This window comes from Pempheris klunzingeri, chromosome 18 (genome assembly GCF_042242105.1).
Source record: "Pempheris klunzingeri isolate RE-2024b chromosome 18, fPemKlu1.hap1, whole genome shotgun sequence".
NCBI classification, from domain to species: Eukaryota; Metazoa; Chordata; class Actinopteri; order Acropomatiformes; family Pempheridae; genus Pempheris; species Pempheris klunzingeri.
The window spans coordinates 16,770,312-16,791,821 of NC_092029.1; the positions used below are offsets into that span (position 1 = coordinate 16,770,312).

At 40.5% G+C, this 21,510-nt stretch overlaps 1 protein-coding gene across 1 annotated transcript; it reads left to right on the top strand.

Moving 5' to 3' along the window:
* The first annotated feature begins 49 nt into the window (after positions 1–49).
* LOC139217448 (outer kinetochore KNL1 complex subunit KNL1-like) lies at positions 50–9,927 on the top strand. Its single transcript, XM_070848745.1, has 21 exons — positions 50–505; positions 679–731; positions 1,097–1,736; positions 1,960–2,012; positions 2,647–4,677; positions 5,454–5,583; positions 5,697–5,755; positions 5,841–5,939; positions 6,020–6,135; positions 6,440–6,530; positions 6,722–6,838; positions 6,927–7,014; positions 7,099–7,161; positions 7,244–7,283; positions 7,368–7,472; positions 7,677–7,777; positions 7,932–7,997; positions 8,282–8,391; positions 8,888–9,009; positions 9,362–9,487; positions 9,699–9,927. Exons 1-21 carry the CDS (start codon positions 340–342, stop codon positions 9,790–9,792), a joined length of 4,470 nt encoding a protein of 1,489 aa, XP_070704846.1. The 5' UTR covers positions 50–339; the 3' UTR covers positions 9,793–9,927.
* Positions 9,928–21,510: the final 11,583 nt, after the last annotated feature.

Below are 21,510 nucleotides of genomic sequence, written 5' to 3' on the forward strand. Positions count from 1 at the left end.
GACATTTTCCGCACTTGTGGAAAAATGGACAATGCTACATCTCTGGAGGAGAGAAAACATGAGACTTGTGGTCCGCCAGGCTCGTCAGCTAATGGTTTGGATCTGGGATTTGAAAACTTCCTTGCAGGTCTCTTTAAAACAAGTGCCCCCAATGGTAATCCTGTGATTGCCAGAATAGCACCTCCTTCTGCAGCATCCTCTAAGGAAACTGTCGACACTAATTGCTCCCTGTCCCAGCTTAAAACTGATGTTGGCAAAGAAAATCAGTCACTAAATGCAACCAGGAGCTTTGGAGAATCATTTAATGGAGATACAATCTGTCCTGAAGATGATGTGCACATGGATATGACTGAAGCTCAGACAGGCTGCATTATAGGACTCACTAGCTCAGATGATCCTTTTCAGTTTCTTTTTCCCACACACTCCAACGGTGAAAGTCTGAGGAGTGTAGAGGTGACTTCAGGACAGAAGTTCAGTGAAGCACGGGGATCATCTAACTGCACAGGTATGGAGGCCTTTTTTCAGATTTTGACCAGATGATCTAGTGTGTAATCCAAATTAAACCCCTTGGCACAATAATGACAATTGGAATCAAATATGCAACATTTGATAATGTGAATGATTATCTATAATCTATATTTTCTAATATTTAGGTCATTTTTGATTTATTTCCCTTAGGTATGGAAACCTCATTGAAGCCATCTTTGAAGACAAAGGTGCAAAGACATGAGGTGAGCTTAAAAGCTTTGAGAAGGAAGTAGTGGTAGGTGTAGTGTGTAGGATTTAGGGGGATCTGTTGGCAGAAATGTATTGCTAATATATAGCTGCTTTATAGCTACTTTTCAGTAGTGTATAATCTCCTGAAACTAAGAATCGTGTGTTTGTTAGCTTAGAATGAGCCCTTAAAGGGTTTGTGAGTGCATTTATTTATTTCTTTTAGAAAATGTTTGCCACTTTTTTATGGTGGCTCCAATATAGCAAACTGTTTGAATAATTCAGATAATTCATTAGTAATGCTAATTGAGAATGCTAAGTCAAAATTGATGTTATTTTTGTTATGACTGTACACATGAAATAATTTTTTTGCCCTCCACAGGTCAAATTTGACACTGAAGATGACTGCAGAGAGAAAACAGTGAGGTTTTCTGTAGATGATGCCTGTATGGATGTGACAAGAAGTCACACTGTACACATTACTACTGATTTTGAATCGCAGTCGCACCAGATTTTGGGCTTGTTACCCGCATGTGGAGAGAAAACCATGAGGTTCACAGCAAATGATGCAGCCATGGATATGACCCAGTGCCTCACTGTGAATATTGCCAGCAAATTCATATCAGATTCAGTTCTTCCTGTGAAGAAACAACAAGGTGAGACATGTGGCCTGCCTAGAAACAGAGCTTCATCAGCACATAGTTTGGATCCAGGATTTCATACAAGCATCTTAAAACCAAGTGGCCCTAGCGTTAATCCCGTGATCACAAGAATGACGCCTTCAGCCACACAGCCCTTTAACATGGAAGACTCGTCTAACGGAGGTACAATCTGTCCAGAGAATGATGTAAGCATGGACATGACTGAAGCTCAAACAGGCCGCATCTTAGGAATCACCACTATAGACGATCCTCTTCGGTGTCTCACACAAGACACAAACCCCCAAAGTGGTCATATGAAGAAAGCAGAGAAAACTCCACGACAGCAGCACAGTGACGCAAAAGGAGCATGTAACCACGAAGGTATGGAAACACCACACCTTCCCATTTTCTTTGATTTGACTGTAGACCCAAAAATTCTGAAATGAGACTTTTGGGACAATAAAGAGAATGAGTATAAAGAGAACCAAAAATATAAAGTTTTATAAAATTGCTGTATGAATAATTATATATGGCTTCAAAAACATTTTGTGTCTTTGGGATGTCCCTTTGTATTTCATGTGTTTTTTTTCACCTTCACATGCAGGTATGGAAACCTCACTGACTGCTTCTTTAAAGACGAAGGTTCAGAGACGTTCGGTGAGCTTAAACCTCTTTTTAGATTTATCTTTAACTACTACCGGCCAGGACTACTAAAACTTGCTACTATCAGCTTGTACAGCAGCTTCCAGTCTTAGATGATCTTGGCTTTGAAATCCTATCTTAAACTCTATCATATCACCGGGTAGATAGTCCTCCTGTCTAAAATAAGCACCACATATGACCACGTTATTTTAATGGATGAAGCAGCGAAGTCCTGTGTCTTCACCTGCACAAAACGCACCCAGATGTAAAAGCTAGCAGCTCTCCGTTTCCTGCTGGGAAAACCGTGGACTCCATGTCCTGACATGTTAGTTTGTGCAACCTGCAAACACAATAATTTATCATGATGATATACACCAACTCGCTGTAACACAACCTTTCAGACTCACCACCACCATCTACCGAAAAAAAGAGCGTTTATAGGAGCTTTGCGTAAACTGGCCACTTTCTCCACTATATTACTGCTCTTGTGTCTTGTAAAACATATTAAGTTAAATTGTAATTTTCAGACAAGGTTAAGTATAAGTTGCAAGTTGCTCTTTTAAAACTGTAAAGAATTACAATCATGAAACAATCTAATGCTAATTTAGTGTCATGTATATTTTCTTTATATGACTATTGTCTCCCTCAGGTCAAGTTTGATGCTGATGACAACTACAGAGAGAAGACCGTGAGGTTCACTGCAAATGATGCAGGCATGGATGTGACACGAAGTCACACTGTAAACATTGCCACTGATTTTGAACCGCAGTCACACCAAAATCTAGACTTTCTACCTGCTTGTGGAGAAAAGACAGTGAGGTTCACTGCAACTGATGCAGCCATGGATGTGACAAGAAGCCACACTGTAAACATTGCCACTGGTTTTGAACCGCAGTCACACCAAAATCTAGACTTTCTACCTGCTTGTGGAGAAAAGACCGTGAGGTTCACTGCAACTGATGCAGCCATGGATGTGACAAGAAGCCACACTGTAAAGATTGCCACTGGTTTTGAACCGCAGTCACACCAAAATCTGGACCGTTTATCTACTTGTGGAGAGAAAACGATGAGGTTCACTGCTAATGAGGCAGCCATGGATGTGACACGTAGTCACACTGTCAACATTGCCACTGATTTTGAACCGCAGTCACACCAAAATCTGGTCCTTCTACCTACTTCTGGAGAGAAAACAATGGAGTTCACTGCAAGTACTGCAGCCATGGATATGACTCAGTGCCCCACTGTAAATATTGTCAGTAATTCAGTGTCAGGTTCAGTTCTTCCACACCAAGATTCTAACATTTTATCCACCCATGAAAACATGGATTTTCCTTTTTCTGTGAAGAAGAGAGAAAGTGGGACACGTCGTACACGTATAAACCGATCATCATCAGCACACATTTTAGATTCAGGATTAAAAAACACTCTGTTTAGGACGAGTGGCACCTGGTCTAATCCTGTGGTCACCAAAGCAGTGGCTCCTGCAACAGCATCCCCTCAAGAAACCGTAGACACAAATGGCCTCCTGGACCAACTTAAAATGCAGAAGCCTGATGTGGATATTGAAAATGAAGGTCAAGATTTTGTATCGGCTGCAATGGAGAAAGCAGTAAATAAAACCTTGACAGGCTGTCCAGAGGACGATGTTAGCATGGACATGACTGAAGCTCAAACAGGCCGCATTTTGGGACAAAGATGTACAGAGGAGCCACCTCAATGCGTTTCTGCTGCTCAAGACATGTACCCCAGTTGTGACCATTTGAAGAAAACAAAGGTAGCTTCACAACCGAGCAGTGAAACACTGGGATCATCCAATGTTGAAGGTGTGCAAATCACAGGCCATCCAGATTCTCTTGACTCAAATGAAACTGAAGCCAGGAATGAACCCAAACCAACAAATCAAACATGTTCTTTATCTCAGATGGGAAGTCCACCTGCTGCTGTTGACCATGATGTTGATGCAGCGCCTTCACAAAATTCTAGACAAATGAGATTAGCTGATCTTCATTCAAAAGTAAGGCGTTTGAGCCACATGATAAATACAGCTCCTGATACCATTGCGTTGGACAGCTGCACAGCCCCTTTGCCTCAGCTGGAACACGCCATGGACAAAAACTCAAAAGACAAGACCGAATCCCCACCCGTAATGGAGTCTGAACCCGAAACGGGTTTAGTAAACACCGAAGAAAATGCACAACCTGAAAATCTTATGCAAGGAGAACAACCCTCTACTGCTACAACTCCCTTCAACTTGAAGACCAAACAACTAATGTCAAGACTGTCGGTGGGAGGCTTTAAGCCGAAACTCCCCCAAAGACGCAAATCCGATGATCCCAAGAAGGCGACTTCTGTGGGGGAATGCACAAGGACGATCACTGTTAATGTTACAACTCAACTGAAGAACTTTGACGGTGATGTGAGCGATATTTATGATGAAGAGCTCGGTAGCTGTGAGGACATGTCAGAAATGCTGGACACAAGAAGTCTGCAGAAAGTCACTGAAAAAGTTAGTTGTCCTCAGGAGTGCGACATGCATGAGTCTGAAGAGGATGGTGCACTTGAACAGGACTCTGTTAGTGCTTGCCATGGAAAGAAGAGACCTTTACCCGTAGATGAAAATATTATGGAGGATGAGAAGAGAATGAAAGCATCCAGTGAGATGGCCACTGACTTTGAAATGGTAGGTGAAATTAGAGTATTGCGAATTCTTTAAGGATGTCTGCTGTCTTCATTTACCTTTTTTATTAACTGCAGAGAAAACCTTGTTAAAATGATACTAGCCTCAAATTCTAATCTTCCAATTTTAATTAGTAGTTTATTTCATCATGTTTTAGTAAGGTGTTTAGAAGTGTCCCCATGTTTACCCGCTGTCCTGATCATTTCAGGACTATGTACAATTCCACAACCCCGAATGCATTGATACAAAAACAACTCACAATATTCCTCTCCAGCAGGAATTCAGTTATTATCCACTAATTATGTTCTATTCCTTTGCCATTAGTTTCCATTTTACCTTTTTTTTTTTTTATTGTGGTTAAGTTTGAAACTCAGTATTTCCTCTGCTACTGTTTAACATTAAAAGCCTTCCAGTGACCCAAAGCACATAATCTAGCCAGTTCCTGGAACCTGGATGTTAAATGAAACCTCTGTTGAGTTTGATTGGCAACTGCAACTTAGCTGCACTTGGAAAATGACAGTGGAGTAGATGTGATTTGAACTAGTTTGGGAATGAGAACAACATTTGTGTTCAAAAATGAAACTCGGAGTAGCAGATTGGTGACTATGACACTACTCTTGTCGCATGCTGAATATATAGATAATTCACCTCTCTTCCCTTATTTGCATACTGACTTTGATTTAACAATTTACCATATAATACAATTCCTTGTGTGTGCGTGTGTGTGTGTGTTTTTAAGAGGCTCTTCTTCTTTTCATCTTTGTTTCATTTGTTGCCAGGGTTTACAACCTCATATCGAAGAGTGTGACGGTAACAGCACTACAGCTCCTGGCATGACTACACAGACCACAGACTACTTCAACAACAGTCACACAGCCAGCAGCAGGTGTGAAGCGACATTTGAATCAAGTAAGTTGTTATAGATTCACAAAGTGTAACTCGGTACAATGAAGATCCCCACCTTGACACAATTGTGCTCCCCTAGATTCTGGACAATCAGTTATTATTTTTATTTTTTTCAGCTTTCAAGCAAAGCATGTTTGAATCCCAGCTTGAAGACTACGCCAGTGATGTACAGAGGGTATGTCGTTGACACGTTATGTCTAGATCTTTGAAATATACATATTTTTGCATGTAATTAATTGCCTTCAATGTTTTGATTACAGAAACTTGACGATGGCACCATTACAGTGTTGGAGTTCTTGAAAGTCTTCAACATAGACTTTGTCATCCATAATCCTCGGCAAAGTGTCCTTCCTGGGAGAGTAAGTTGATCTCCATTAACATAACACATATACAAAAAACCAACAGACAAATGTAGTGACTTTTTATTTTGTTTTTGCAGCTTTTGTCAGACACAGATCGCACACCAATGGATTTATTGAAAGACAGACATATCAACCGCCCTAAACAAACGGTGTATGAGACAGACGTCCTGAACCTGACAGAAAAGGTGGAGGGGTATGTACGCTTAAGACTATATAACACACTAAGAATAAGAGTATCCACACAGCTGTGTGGCCTGTGTAACCCTCCATCCTAGCGGTTCCTCCTCTGTCAGAGTTTTTCACGTCTTATAAGTTGGCACTGCCCCCTTTAAGTCTGAATGCCCTTAAGACCCGAGAGAACTCCCATCTTGTTTGACTTCTTGATAAAATTGCAAGTGGCACAGATAGATACTGTTTTAAGAGGTTCAAAGTAAGTCTCTAAAATTCAGATGTTGTCTCTGACCCTCAACAACAGGCCTGTTTTGTTCTCTTCCCAGGCTGAAGGAGCGAATGCAGGACTTAGACCGACCACTGAAGACTGTTAATAGGCCTTTGTGGGAAGAGATGACAAATTCTTCAGAGAAAGAGGTATTAAAAGATAATTCCAGTTTATTTTCCAAATTGCAATTTGTTTCTCTCTTTCTTACTATGAAGTTTCTGACTGATATTGAGTTTAATTGTCATTTTGTTAAAATGGATTAGCTTTTTATGATGTAGAAACTGGAAAAGTACCATATAATCTTACTCCTAACCCCCCTGTGCTTGTTTGATGTTCACAGCTCAAATCTTTTGGTGCCAAACTAAAAGAGAGGAATAACTTGTTTAGAAAGATGGCCAAAGTGCAGTCACATGAAATGAAGGAGGTCTTGTACTCAAATCTTGTGCTGGCTAATCGGGTAAGAGCCTTCACAGGGAAACACTGGTTTACAACTTTGTGGATCTTTTGAGGGCATCGAAGGTAATTCATATTTTCCATCTTTTCAGGAGGAGCAACAGATGTTGAAGGGAAAGATTGAAGAGGCAGATGAGATGATAAAAAGTTTGGATGACTGCATTCGTGAATTAGAAACAGGTAATGCTGCTGCTTTCTGTGAATGAATGACTCATGAAACAGGGGGGTGTTGGTGTGACCTGCTTTGCTTTTCTGCTCCTGTAGAACTTGCTGCAGTTGAAGAAAAAGGCTTTGAAGACACACCGAGTCTTAAGTCACGTCAGGAAGGTAATTTATAATACAAAGGATTATTTTATTATTTTTTTTATGTGCTTGAATTGAATTAAGTTATCGAATTTTATTTTTACAGAAATGCAGAGAGTCACCGACGCCTTGGTGGATAATGAGCGGTGAGTGTTGACGAGTAGCTCTTCCATGTTTCGGTACTTTAAATACAGAAATGTCTCTTATTGTTTTCTTTGTTGCTGCCACAGACAAATATCTGAACTGGAGATGCAGAAGAAGCAGAATTCAAATAAAGTGAAGAGGCTGCAGACCGAGACCAGGAACCTTGAGAGCCACGTCACCATGCTGCATACGTCAGTGTCTGATTTTTAACAAGTTTTCAAATGTTAAGGCATACGTCCAAACATGGAGGATCTCTGATAAAGTCTGTGTTTTCCCCGTTCCACTCCTGTAAATGTCAAATAAGCGACATTAGCTTCTTTTTGTCAATAGTCTTGGCAATATTTGTACACAAAGATATTAAAGTAAAACCTTTTTGTGTGCTTTTCTTACCGCAGGGTGAATGAATGGAAGTTTGGAGGGAAGAGCGACAACTGCACGGTCTACACTTTTCTCCATGAAACCTTCCACCTACAGCTGGTGTATGAAAACCCCAATGGTAAGATTTTATCAGTCAACACATACCAAAGAGTGAATAAGCAGTGAACTGTTCTTTACCTGTAGACCTGCTGTTTTTACTAGAATTTATTTGTGTTTGCTGTCAATGTTTTTTCAAAAACCTGTGTTTTCTTTTTTTTTTATTGTTTCTGAAGGAAATGATGCTGATAATCAGTCTGAAAGGAAAATATCACACATCACATTCACACTTCAACTTGATGGTGAGAAAAGAACCATACAAAAAGTAGTTTATCATGAGTCATTCACTACACAGTAGATTGTCAGATTCTGTAATAAATGTTGCGTGTTTGACTTGATGTGCTTTCTAATCTTGTTTCTCATCTGCTCACCTGTCTGACTACCTTCCACGTCAAATGAATATTACATACATCTTTGGTGGTTTATCAGTAGCTTCACAATGTACATTTAATATCCACTGGCATTTGACATTCTTGTTACTGATAATTCGTCTAAACAGCTGCCGTGCATTTTGTTTTCTAACTAGACGAGAAGTCTCAGGGCCATGCCTGCCTTGTTCACAAACTGCTCTCTCAGTACGTCGAGGGAGAAGCTGCCTTGGTGGAGAGGTATCCAACGAGTAGACACGTCCCACAGGTAGGTGTGAATGGAGGTTTGTCTTGTTGATTGAGAGATGGACGATGTAGCTGCATGTTGTACTTACACATTTAAGTATATCAGTGTTTCAGCCGCCTTTGTATTATTGCAAGGTGGATGGTATATGCAAATGAACAATGTTTTATTTCCAGTGTTTAGTGGTAAAATCATGAGTTATTTTAATGTTCAGTCAGCGATCCAATTGAACGAGCTCAGGTTGCAGGCGACATGGAGGAAAGTTATAAGACATTGTTCATTTGCATTTACTACCCACACTGTAGTGTGACAAAGCTGGTTGAAGATCAGCAAAGTTCCCCTTTAAGTCGACGGACCCAGTCCAGATACTGTATTTACTATCTGAGGATGCAGATAGCTGATATTTAATATCTTAGTATTCAGTCTACAATCAGTGTTTTTGCCGTGGTGGAAACATTTTTTTTTTTTACAGTTACGCTGAGACCTCAAACTGACGTATGTTGTCTCCCGTTGTATGTAGCTGCTCCATGACGTGGGCCTGGTGGTGAGTCGCTGCCGTCTGCTCGGAGAGGAGTTGCGTCTGCTGAAAATGTGGGGGGGTCTAAGGCTCGATATTCTGAACATCAGCTGTGTGGACACTCGGTAAGAACTACCAAAAGATAGCTAGAGCAACATTTTTATTTTAAGGCAACTGTATAAGGAAATCAACCTTTACTAAGGATGAAATGTTACATTATCATTCACATATTTATTTGAAGCACCCTGGTAAGGTGCCCCTTTTCCCTAACATGACGAAGCTGAATGAGCATAGTTCCAAGTACAATCGAACAAATGCCCTCATATTCTGCAATATAAGCAGAACCACAGGCCCTCAAGGCACATTGACTTAACCACTTTAAATATTTACTCCGTTACTGAAAAATCAGTTACAGAACATACATTTTTATGGTGTGATTCTAAGCTACATTATATCATTTATTTTTTCCTCCTCTAGAGTGCACATTGTCTTCAGCAGTCTCAAGAAAGTCTCCAAGTTTGAGGTGGTCTTCTCAGTCAGTTTGACCAACCACGTCTGTGTCCTTCAAGTGCACAGCTTCAGAAACATGATCGGAAGCACAACGTAAGTTTGACTCCAATAAGAATATTTCAGATAAGCGAGGTCGTGATTTCTTGACTTTTGGGTGGAGGGAAACACAACTTTCAAAGCACTTAACCTACAAGGTGCTGACGTAGCACAATGATATTTATGCCGCATTAGTCATTTTTTTGACCACTAGTGGCCAGAAAAAGTCAGAAGCCTTACAAACAAAAGCTTTCACATGTGTTTACAGGATCCAACAGATTGAAGAGATCGTGGCATCGTTCAGCCCGTCCAAGAACCTGCTGACGAAGATTGTGAACAAGATTCATGAAAGTGTACTCTGAGACCAGGAATTTAGATTTTACTGTGTAAGCAAATGCTTTTGTACAATGCAGATGTTGAAAAATGAAACTTTAAAATCTGTAAACTGCCCCCCCCCTTTTTTTCTCTGAAAATAAAATAAATATAGTGTACAGGTATTTTGTGTCCTCATAATGTAACTTCACTTATTAGGAATTTGCATTTTGCAAAAAATATTTCATGTTAGAAATACTTCAGTGCAACACAGTGCATAGACAAACACAACATAGATATTCAGTTTGCTATAATACAGGAAATTGGCCAGAAGTCACCAATATTTGCTGGAACACTTGGTTCAATTTATATTTTCTCAGGGATCATGTGAACCATTTTAAGGATTGAACAGCGCTGTCTTTCGTCGGTGTGGGGTGCAGACTGCAGTGACTTCTGTGCAGTTTCCTGAGTCGCCTCCAGATGGTGAGCATGGACTGACCTGACAGCATGGTGTTTTGCACAATGGGACACTTTAGTTTGTGTGACGGGGCCCTGATTCATATTTTAGATGGAGCCTTTAACTGAAACAAAAAAAAGGTTGTATATCTGTCACATTCTGTTGTAGCTTTGTGTTTTACTGAACATAATGTAAATCTATTTTTCATTATAGTCGCTATAAAGCTATTACCATAGTTCCTCTGACCTCTAATTTTGGGGAAAAAAAGCTTTGTGCTTCTATTAGAAAGCAAAACATGTACAAATTCTATCTTAACTCATTTTTTTCCAGTAAAAAGATTTTGTTTATGCTTCTTTTCTTTGAGCCGTTGTTCGCTTGAACATGCTTTCTATTACAGGATGCTTTGTCCTCTAGCGTATGATGATTAATGTCTACTGAATCTGCTCGCCTGCAACGTGTAGGTCGAACTGCTTTTAATAATGTTACCAATAATAAAGATGAATCTGTGGAATCTAGAATTGAAATGCAGATAGTGTTGAGATTAGTTATTTGACCAGTGGGCTTTCAGACAGATATTCCCTCCACTAACTTAAAAGGTTTTAATTCTGCCTACTTTTCAGAAAGGTTAAAATGATGCAGTGACATTTTGAGTTCAGAAATTATAATCAGCAACCCAAGTGCAAGAGAAAACAACTGCTGCTTTCTGAAACATGCCTTTATATTTTTAGCGCTCAGTTTTGTGTCTTTGTGTTTGGCAAGATATGTGAGAACAGCTGAGATGTCAAACATGAACGTCTGTTGGTGTCTGCAGTCGTTCTCTCAACCATCCCTTCGCCTTTCTTTCCTCTTCTATATGTAACCAGTCTTCTGCTTCTCTCCGACACTATTCCCTTGGACATTGAATTATTTAGAAAGAGTCTGTTCCTCACCCCAAATCCGGTGCCCTGGATGAGACCAGGAAAACACTTATCGGCTGCGACAGGAACACAGATATTGTGCTATTTACATGATCTCATTCAGCGTTAACCTGATCAAAGTTGCATTTCGTTCTCTTTCGCACTGCCGTTTAAAGCATCACCTTTAAATTAGACATGAAATTGCACCCTCTGTGCCTGCTGCTGTTCTTGCTGTGCTGTGGTCAGGCTTTAGAGGGCACTATGGGCCTGTGAAACCATCTCATAAGTTCCCATCACACTTTTACGTTTAACTTAAAATGGAAGGCAGAGCTCTTAAGGACTCTTTTTTTGTTTTTCCTGGAAAATGAATTTGATCCATTTGAGTTTAGCGGTGCATTCAAAGGCAGTGGTTTCCAAACCTTTTTGGATTCTGACCTCTTAAAACAGCAAGAACGTCTACTAACGCCCCCTATGCACAGAAAATGGCCTTAGTGTGAAGATTTTTTTAGAGGCCTGAATTTATTCAGCATTTTTTTAAAGAAATGTTTGAGAAATGTTAAAAAAAATTGAGAATAAAAACATAGAAGTTTTTCTCATTTGTTTGATCATCTCAGATTAGTTTTGACCTTAAGTTTGGGAACCGCTCATTTGTCATAGATTGTGTGCAGAATATAGATTTTAAAGTTTTTGCAATTCGGAGTAATTAGGCAATTACATTTGTGCAGTACAACATTTACATCTATGAAATGTAAACAGAGAAAATTAGACTTGGTTTTAGGTTCACCACCATGTATTTTTCATTTTCAGTGGGGTTTTTAAAACAGTTTCCTGCATTCAAATTCTCATAGACAGCCTTGCAATCCTTCAACCTACGCTCAGGTATAAATGACCCCCCCAGAGAGCAGCAGCACCTCTGCATCATGCAAAGAAAACTCCATCTGTGTAGGCTCTCTGTCTTTTGTTGAACCGCGATAAACCTGATGTTTGTATGTAGCTGCAGATCCTGCTGCTGTTCAAAGCCAACAGCCAAGACATGACTGGCATGGACAGTGTCCAGAGGTCATTCGAAAGGTCAAACAGCCAGAGACAAGCCTCTGAGAGGGTGGGGGGTTGGGAGGGCAAACGACTGTCCACTCCTGAAGCCTCGACGTCAAAAGGTCAAAGTGGACTTTCCAAACCGTCACCCTTGAGTGAGCCATCAGGGGACACGAGTTCCTCCGTCCCTCCCCCAGAAACAACGGCTGCTGTCAAAGCAGATAGAGGACGCGGGGTGGACCGGCAGGGGTTAAGTCTGGCTGAAGCAGCATTTGGGTCTCCTGACCTCAGCCTGGGGGTCAACTCAATTTCATTCCAATTGATCCATTGAAGGAGTTTTTCATTATTCTCACATGTGAAACTGAATCATTCATTAGCTCATAATGCAACAAATAAATAGGTGTTACATTTTCATACTGTGATTTAGCAAATTCAAAATGATTTTCTGTCTCATCTTCTGTTTGGGGTTGAATTTGTATAACTTGTTTCTTTGGAAATTAGCTCGGTAGTGTGTGATTGAGTGATTGTCTTAACCAATTTTAAAAACACTTTGTTATTGGTTTGGTAACGAAAAGCTCAATCCTAACGCACTTATCGGCCTGAAAAATGGATAAATGAAAACATGATTTAATCAGCATTGGTTTTGCACTATTTAAGTGCTTTTGTAGCTGCAGACAACAGGATTCATCTTGAATAAACATGAGCACAAGCATCGCTTATGATCTCGCCTGCTTCTGTTGTCACTGTAATTTCAGCATTGACTTAGAAAACACTTGTTATAGATGATGTGACCGGAAGGGGACTTGAAAGTAAAATGACCAAATCCATGAGTTGTGTCTTTGTTATGTGGTGGCACGTGTGAATGTCTGTAGGCTACCATGTTTTGCAGCAATCTATCCAATAGTTCTCAAGACATTTCACTCAAAACCACAAATGTCAAACTCGTGATGGCACTAGAGGAAAAGTCAGGGGATCACCAAAAATCTGCAGGATTTATTCTCTGGGGGCCGTGAATATTTGTACCAAATGTAACAGCAATCCATCCAATTGTCAGTGAGATATTTCAGTCTGGACCAAAGAGGTCTACTTTCTACTGTTATCGAAACGACAAATCTTTATCTTTTTACAGAAATCTGAAACCTGTAAAATCCCGTTGTCGCTGCATGAAGTTAAACAATTACAAAAGCTGCGTCTACTCTCCTCGATCCTGAATAGAAGGATCAAAACACAAATTCACAAAGTAAAGCAGAAACCTTAACAACCGTGAAATGAGACCAAGCACGTGCTAAAAAATGCTTGTCAAATATACACTGGTGATATTTCGCTTGGTATTTAATCATCCAAGTTTCCAAGATCGTTTCTACTTGACATTAAACGCATCATCACACATGAGAGGTACAATGAAACCCCTCTCGCAGCGACAAATGGAACATTTTTATTGGGATTTAGATTCAGTTAGATGGCAACACTGCAAATGTCTAATTCTGTAATGTGGAACATTCGGCTTCGAGCAACCGGGTTCAAATGTGTTTATCCACGGAACCAAGAGCAGTATTTCACCTCAGTAACCTCATCAGCGTCCTCCACTGACATCAGCGGGGGAGGGAGATTTAAGGTGGTAGCACTGGCTTTGGAAGATGGAAAAGTTCTTTAAGGTTTCTGTTGCATTAAAGCCAAAACATGAGAGCCACAGTGGTGCTTTATCCAAGGAAGAAAAGGGGGAAATAAATAGCATATGCACTATTTTCTGTTTATAAATCTATAAAAACTATGATCATTTCTATGCTTATTGTCCATTTTATACAGAATCATGATTATGATGAAGAGTAAAATGTATCAGTGTTTTAAACCAGCATGATTATTATTATTATTATCTATTTTTTGGATCTATAAACGCAGACACAGAACACAACTAAATTTAGGGGATAACACGTTATAATTAATAACACCTACATTCTCCCAAGATGTCAAACATATGATCCATTACAGCTTGAATTAAACTTGGATAATAAACATTCAAGAGAGACCTAAATAACGTTTGTGAATAATGATAATGACAACGATGATGCTACACAGTGGCTGTAGTGCTATCCTCTGTAGTACGTCCACTTAAAGTGCTTGTTTTTACCATTGACAGGCTCAGATTGTTATTCCAGTTGCCTGACAGCATTACAGAAAGGATCCCTGTGGAGACAGACCTGTAAGATCCTTTTTGTTTAACCAGACAGAACGATTATATTGCTCGATTCAAAGCGACCAGACTCCATTGACAAAAACAGTAATTTTATCTTACAGAACACATATTACAGCCATTCAGGGCTACAGTGGCTGTGATATGTGCTGAGGCGATATACTGAGCCATTCCTGAAACTTTTTGCACGTACCAGTCGTTTTGAAGTCAAAATACAGAAAATAGGACTCAGGTCATCATTCAACATGTGAACGTACAGAGGAGTTTAGTTCAGAGTTCAACAGAGAGCTCATTTGCGGTAAACCATCAACTATCGCTGTTACCGTGCTGACAGACCGCTAACACCTCCAGTCTGCTGTAATTCACCTCCATTGTTCCTCCCTTCCTCTGGCCTTGGTGGCCATGTTTGTTCATAGAACAACTCCCACAAACCGCGTCTTATCGTAATTATCTCACAGTACTGCTGGAGTCCGGCTGCGACAGCTTCACTCGCACAGTTAGAAAAAGATAAAGGCAGCGCAGCTTGAACAAAGTGTTGGGTCTTACAGCGGAGTCCAGAGGAAAGGCCAGAACACAATGGATTTATTCTTAAGGCATTACTGCACATTCACAACACATAATGCTTTCACTAAGAGTTATGGTCTGAGAATAAGAATGAAGCTGTCTGGTCCCATGGTACACTGGAGTTTATTCCACTCAGCCGCCACGTAGCAGAGGAAATATACCAGTTATGTAGAGTGTGATCCTACTCGATTCATACTGTTGACTTTGATAATAATAAAGACGTGATTTAAAAAGTAATTGTGTTTACTCTGGTGGCCTTCTTGAACACATTTATTGATATAATCAAGCAGATAGTGTTGCGATCCTACAGACCCATCAGTGTGGTGTCATGGCAGAAAATATCCTCATCATCAATAATGAATGAACACAGTGTGACCAGCTGCTTAAAGCTAGTCAAATTTGGATTTAAAAAAGTCACCATCCCATGTTATTGTGTAAGTGTAGTAGTAGTGACCTGTTCATTTTAAACCACAATAAAGTACAGTTAGGAATTCAATCCAATAAAACAAGGTTCTGTAAAAAAAAAAAGTACAAAATGATTACTAATGATGTGAATGAGTGCATGTTTGATATATACTGTATGTTACTGTACTACTGTATGTTGCACAATTTAGTGTGCTGGATATCTTTGAAATGTAGGAAGTATGGAGACTTTCTGCACTACTGTAAGCCTTCTGTAGATTAGAGGGCGTCTTAATTGGACCTTCCAGGCAGGTAATTAGCTCTGATGGCATGAGCTCCCATAGTGATGCGAATGACAGGGACCCAGCCACATCCCACCCCTCACCCCAGTCACCAATGCACACACACACACACACACACAGAAGTAAAGACTGTGTGACCCAAGAAGTTGCCACATTCTCTGGTCATTCTTGGGAAAAGACAATAGGTCTGGTTTGTTAAAATAGGCTCCCTCTCAGCAGGGGGACAGGAGCCGCAGCAGCTGTCCCATCGTATCAAGCCTCAATGGTCCCGGCAGCCCCAAAATCCTCCAGTCCAGAGGTTTTTTAAAAAACTTCTGTGGGGACATATTATATCTCATCAGGAGGGGAATGCAGAAGAAGTCCCCGATGAAATGTCCCTTTAATCTCTGTACTTTATCTATGGGCGCAAAATATTGTACAACCTTGACGTTGAAAAATCCTCTAAAAAGTGATGGATGAGACGGTAACATACCCTCAGTTAAAGTGTCTATATGTGTACACATATGTACATACTGTAATAATACTTAGGACATGTGGGGTTTAATAACAAATAGCAGAAATAACACACATTTCTTTTGGATTTCTTTAGGATGTCTTTAAGGCCACAGTGTCAGATGGTCAAATAGCTTCACAAACCGCCTCCTCCTGCACCTCTTCGGCACTGGATTGGGGGGAGCTGTCGGACCATCTCTGTAACTTTAACTATAAACCAACTGTAAGGAACAAAGTATACTGATGGAAATTCACTGCGTGGGGAATGTAGTGACGTTTCAAAAGTTTGTGTTGCATTCGTGATGTATGATTAGGTTATTATTTTCTTTTTCTTGTGAGTAGAAACGTGGTATTTTCTCAGAAATCAAGCAAAGACCTTCAAGTTGGTACTAATATTTGTTAAATGATTGCGTCATTGGGTCATTTGAGAGACTCCAATGATTAATTACTTTAAAAGAAATGTCCTTTATCTCCTGGTAGCCTGCTCCATCTATAGCAAATGACTTCAGTGGAATTTCCAGCTGAGTTAGACTAAATTCAAACTATTCTCTGGCACAATAGCTTCACTTGGCTTCGACCGAATGCCATCTCAGGTCTATTTGTATCCATGGAAGACAAACAAGTACCAGGAACCCCAGCGAACAGAAAGCATTGTGGGTGAGTCGCCTATTCTCTGGTTGAATAATGATGACAAAACAGGAATTCTGACCTTGTTCGGGGGAACACATCCTGGGGCACGCAAGCAACCAGGGAACAGAACAATAATAGCTTTTCCTAAAAATATAAGGGCCATGGCAGAGTTTCCATTACAATGGCTTTGAGAGCTGGATCTCGTAGTGGAGGAGGAGGGGTTTTCTCCTCACCAGAGTGGAGTTCAACGTCGATTCACATATTTAAGGTCCTGCCTGGAAGAGTTACTAACAAACCTGACTGGGAGCCATTTTCATAGATGTGCAGCCACGTGCCGCACTTGGCTGGACTGTTTTACTGTATTTTAAGCAGCTCTCTTGGTCGGTCTGTTGCAATGATCACAGCTAATAAACATTTTGGTGAGGATAAATTAGATATACAGAATACAATATATACACTGCTGTTTTAACTCTTTTGGGGCAAGTTAAAAGTCTTCACAGGTCAAATGAACACATTTCAGGTTTCTGTGTGCTGACCATGACTTGACATTTGGATATTTTCTTTTAAAGCTGTATAACTTTGTTTTTACCTCAAAGAGCCGTTTGAATGCTTAAATATTCATGGTGTGCAGCCATTCAAAGTCTGCCTGTGTCTCTCTTTGTTATGTATTTTTATTGTTCTGAGATTATACCCAAGTCAAAGTCAGGTCAAAAGTTGAGACTTTTTGCTTTCACTTTCAAATAAAGTGATTCTTTGGAGGGTAAAGTCTCCATAGTGTCCATAGTTAACTCTTACATTACTTGATGTTTAGGCCACTTTGGGGCAACACATTAACAAATTGTTATTAAATTGAATATGGCAAACCTATTTACACATCCAGCAGATGATCCAGCTGATGAATATACGTGCAGTATTCAGATTCTAGCTCTATTTTTGGTCTCCATCAACCCCTAAGAAAAATTCTGGCTTTTTAACTGCATTGCTTTGCTATTTTGTCGAGCTAGTCACTAACTCTGTGGTTTGGTGTGGAGCAGGTAGTGTACAGTGGGTTTATCAGAGGAATCAGCGCTGCTGCGTGCAGCGAGATTGAACCAAGACAGTAAAGCTGCAGACCATGTAACAAAAACAAAGAAGCTACAGACTACACATTTAAAGCATTGTACATTAGCGCAGCTTTATGTCTGCAACTCTGAATGTTTTAGACAATATCTTTTACTGAAACTTTGACCTGAGTATATTTCGGTCCTTTGAGAAGCTGCATTAATAGGCCTATATACAGTATATCTTAATGCTACAATGTGAAAACCTGCCTGGTCAGTTTATGTGGAACTTGATACCCACAGTCCTATCACATCATGTCTTACTGTCTTCACCACGGATCCTCCATCAACTCCTCGCACACCTCAACCCCACAACATACATGTCTGCGCTGCGTTATCGAGTGCCCTTTGACACACGCCGCTATTTTGAAATCCAAGCTCGCATGGGAGGATATAGGAGCGTCTCCTGGACAAGGCGAGTGGCGGCTGAACGTCCAGACTGCTGGGCGAGAGGATACGGGTCGTCTTGACCCACACCCTGAGCCCGCTAACAGAGGCACAGCAGCCACCTTGGCTAAGTGCATTCCCAAAGCTGCTGACCCAAATCCCTCCTTGACCCTGGCTGATAAACTATGCTATGGATAGACCACTGGATTTTTTCCCTTTAAAATAAGGGTAAGACCAAAGTTTCCATAACAACAAATGGTTCTGGGCTACTATGGCCCATCTTTAGGAGAGAGGCGGGGTACGTCTTGGACTGGTCGCCAGCCAATCACAGGGTCGACACATAGGGACAGACAACCATTCACAGTCACACCTACGGGCAATTTAGAGTCACCAATTAACCTGCATGTCTTTGGACTGTGGGAGGAAGCCGGAGTACCTGGAGAAAACCCACGCAAGCACTAGGAGAACATGCAAACACAATATCATTATTATTTTATTAATATATTAATATCTTCGCGCAACAATTCATTTGTTTCTGGTCTATTTCCTCCACAAATGGATTTTTCTAAATGCATAAACACAAAGAGACATAAAACACCAAATTTCCCACAAATCTTAAACCAATAATCATCATCAAAATGTTGCACAGAAATTATGATCCTATTGATAGCCTGATATGATTAAAAAATAGTTATCAACCTGCATCATATTCCTGTTATTCAAAGTATTTATAGAAAACTGACAAAAAATTGGTATCATTGGTTTAAAAGTTAACACATACAAAACTACTAGAGGTATAAGTTATGACTTAATGAAACAAAAGAGCAGAAAAACAGACAGAACAGAATTGAATAAGATTAAGAGGAGACAGTGAGACATAAAAGGACAGAGCAGGATGAAGTGCACTGACAGACAGAAAGAGAAGGTTTGGGGGCTTCAGGAGGCTCCAGGTTTGGCGGTGAGCTAAGCCTGGGGAAGTCTGGCCTGCATCAGCCGCCTGCAGACAGTAACTGGTCGTGACTGCGAGGACCCTGCGCCCCGCATGTTCGTGGAAGGATGGGATTAACACGTTATGGGTGCCTCAGGACCCGGCCGAGGAGCTGATAAGATTTTTTTGAGGCCTTTTTATGGGTGACGCTCAAATGAGGCCCCAGAGAGGATACAGTGAACGGAGAGAGCCCACAGGAAGTTTTACATTGGTTCAGGAAGAAGTTCAGATGCAGATTGCAAGTTCACAAAGATGAGACGTAGCACCCACACAGAGGCTGTTTTCATACAGTGTGAAAAAGACAACGATGAACTTCAGTTTGTTTGTAACCAATAAGTAACATACTGTAAATGTTGCTTCATTTTCACCTGTAATTTGTTTGTTCAATCAATCCCATAAAGAATGGTAGTAACTAAATGCAAAAACTAAAGTCTTATATTTAAGTACAATTTTGAGGTACATGTATGTTATTAATGATTTTATTTCAGTAAGAAATTATCCAACATTTTACAACAATCAAAAATTAGAGGAAAAATTTTTACTTTTAATTTTAATTTAGAACAGCAGTGAGCGAGGAATCCGAGGTGCTCTGATGGTGAATATCATGGAGAAACCGACGTGTTTAGACTCACAGAGTCTTCATGAAGGTGCAGTGAGACCAGGTGTTCAATATAAAAGATCAGCTCAGCCAAAACCCTAAAACACAACTACAACTGCAAACATATACAACCTCACCCTTATAAAGGTAAAATAACATGACAGTACATCTTACATTGATCAACCTGGCAACAACATACACTGTTTGCATTTGTAGTGGCGTTTTAAAGATTTTTAATATTCTATCACTGTGCCTTGGATTCCTCTTTGACTGCCATTCGACATCACACACTTCCACTTATACCAAGCTCGACTGTCAGAGTTCTTTTATTTTATTCACACGCACTTATTTCATTTCTTTGTGCCTTAGTCTCATTTCATCCCCTCATTCTTCTGTTATAGTTTCTTTGTGGTCAGTGTGGCAGCAAAGCAGAGCAGGGTGAGTACTGTACAATGCTTCAACTCGACAACCCCCCACCCCCACCCCATCCCCATCTTATCGTGCCCTGCAGCTTGACTGGATCGGGCAATATAAATTGGACGTGCCCAAAGGAGAGACGCCGGTTCCTCTTTTGGGTCTGCACATTGTTTCGTCTAGGCCGGTATTTATTTAGATGTAAATCAGCTCGCAAGAGTGTTACGTCCTGTCCTCCTGCAGTGGGCGGTGGACTGGGGCTCATTTGTTGGAGGAAGTCAGCCCCATCGAGATTGGAGCTCTGCAGATTGTTTTCCATTATAAGGCCGCTATTGATGTGAGGGGGTGACATCATGCAGCCTCACCCTTCAAGGCAGGGCTGGTGAGAAAGAGCTCCCACACCCATTTCTTATTCATTACTCAGCACGGTGAGGATGCTGGACTTCTCATCATGTTTTGACTAATATGAAGCTGTGTTGGGCATTTACTGGTGCCACTTCGCTTAGCTTAGCGCAAACAGTGGGAGCAGGGGGGAACAGCTAGCCTGGCTTTGTCCAAAGGTGGCAAAAACCACCTAACATGCCCCCGAGAATTCATTATCAAGTTTGTTCAATCCCACAGTCTTAAATCTGATGAAGAAGACCCTGAATACCACTTAAAAGCCACACAAAAAGCCAGTAAGTGGACCTTTTGTCGAACTGCTGACGCGTTGGTTCCATTAGTTGCAAAGCAGTACAGTAAGACATTTGGGGCTTTTAAGGAATCTTATCCCATTGAATTGACTAAATAGGCTTCAGAGTAAACTAATAAGATAATTTCAGCTTGTTCTAACACAGAAAACACAAAAAACACTAAACATGCTGCCCTTGATGAATAATGCACTCCTCCTTGGGGCCGGTTAGTAACAGTTGCGTCACCTTTATTTGACCTGTGACTGGTGGTTCCCCTGAGCCAATGAGTGTAAGGTTAAAAACACCAAAACACGAGGGTGAGGCATTAAAAATAGTAAAAGTAAAAGTAGTCAATGCAGAAAAATGTCCCCTGTGACTGTTATACTACTATATATTGTATAATTAGGTCATTATTACTCGTGCTTTGATGTAAAAGCAGGACTTCATTGTTGTAGTTGGTTGAGGTGGAGCTCATTTTTGATTATTTTGTACAGGACTGCAGCTAATGATTATTTACATTATGGATTCGTCTTCTCATTATTTTCTTGATTCACTGATTCATTGTTTGGTAAAAATTGAAAGGAAAAGCAACACATCCTCAGATTTCAGAAGCTGGAACAATGAAATGTGCATGAAAAATT

Excerpts from the sequence above, each read along its gene's own strand:
- LOC139217448 (XM_070848745.1), top strand. The coding sequence starts at position 340 with ATGGATATGACTGAAGCTCAGACAGGCTGCATTATAGGACTCACTAGC. Across the intron at positions 506-678 it reads GGGATCATCTAACTGCACAG|GTATGGAAACCTCATTGAAG; the intron begins GTATGGAGGCCT and ends TATTTCCCTTAG. Across the intron at positions 732-1,096 it reads CAAAGGTGCAAAGACATGAG|GTCAAATTTGACACTGAAGA; the intron begins GTGAGCTTAAAA and ends TGCCCTCCACAG.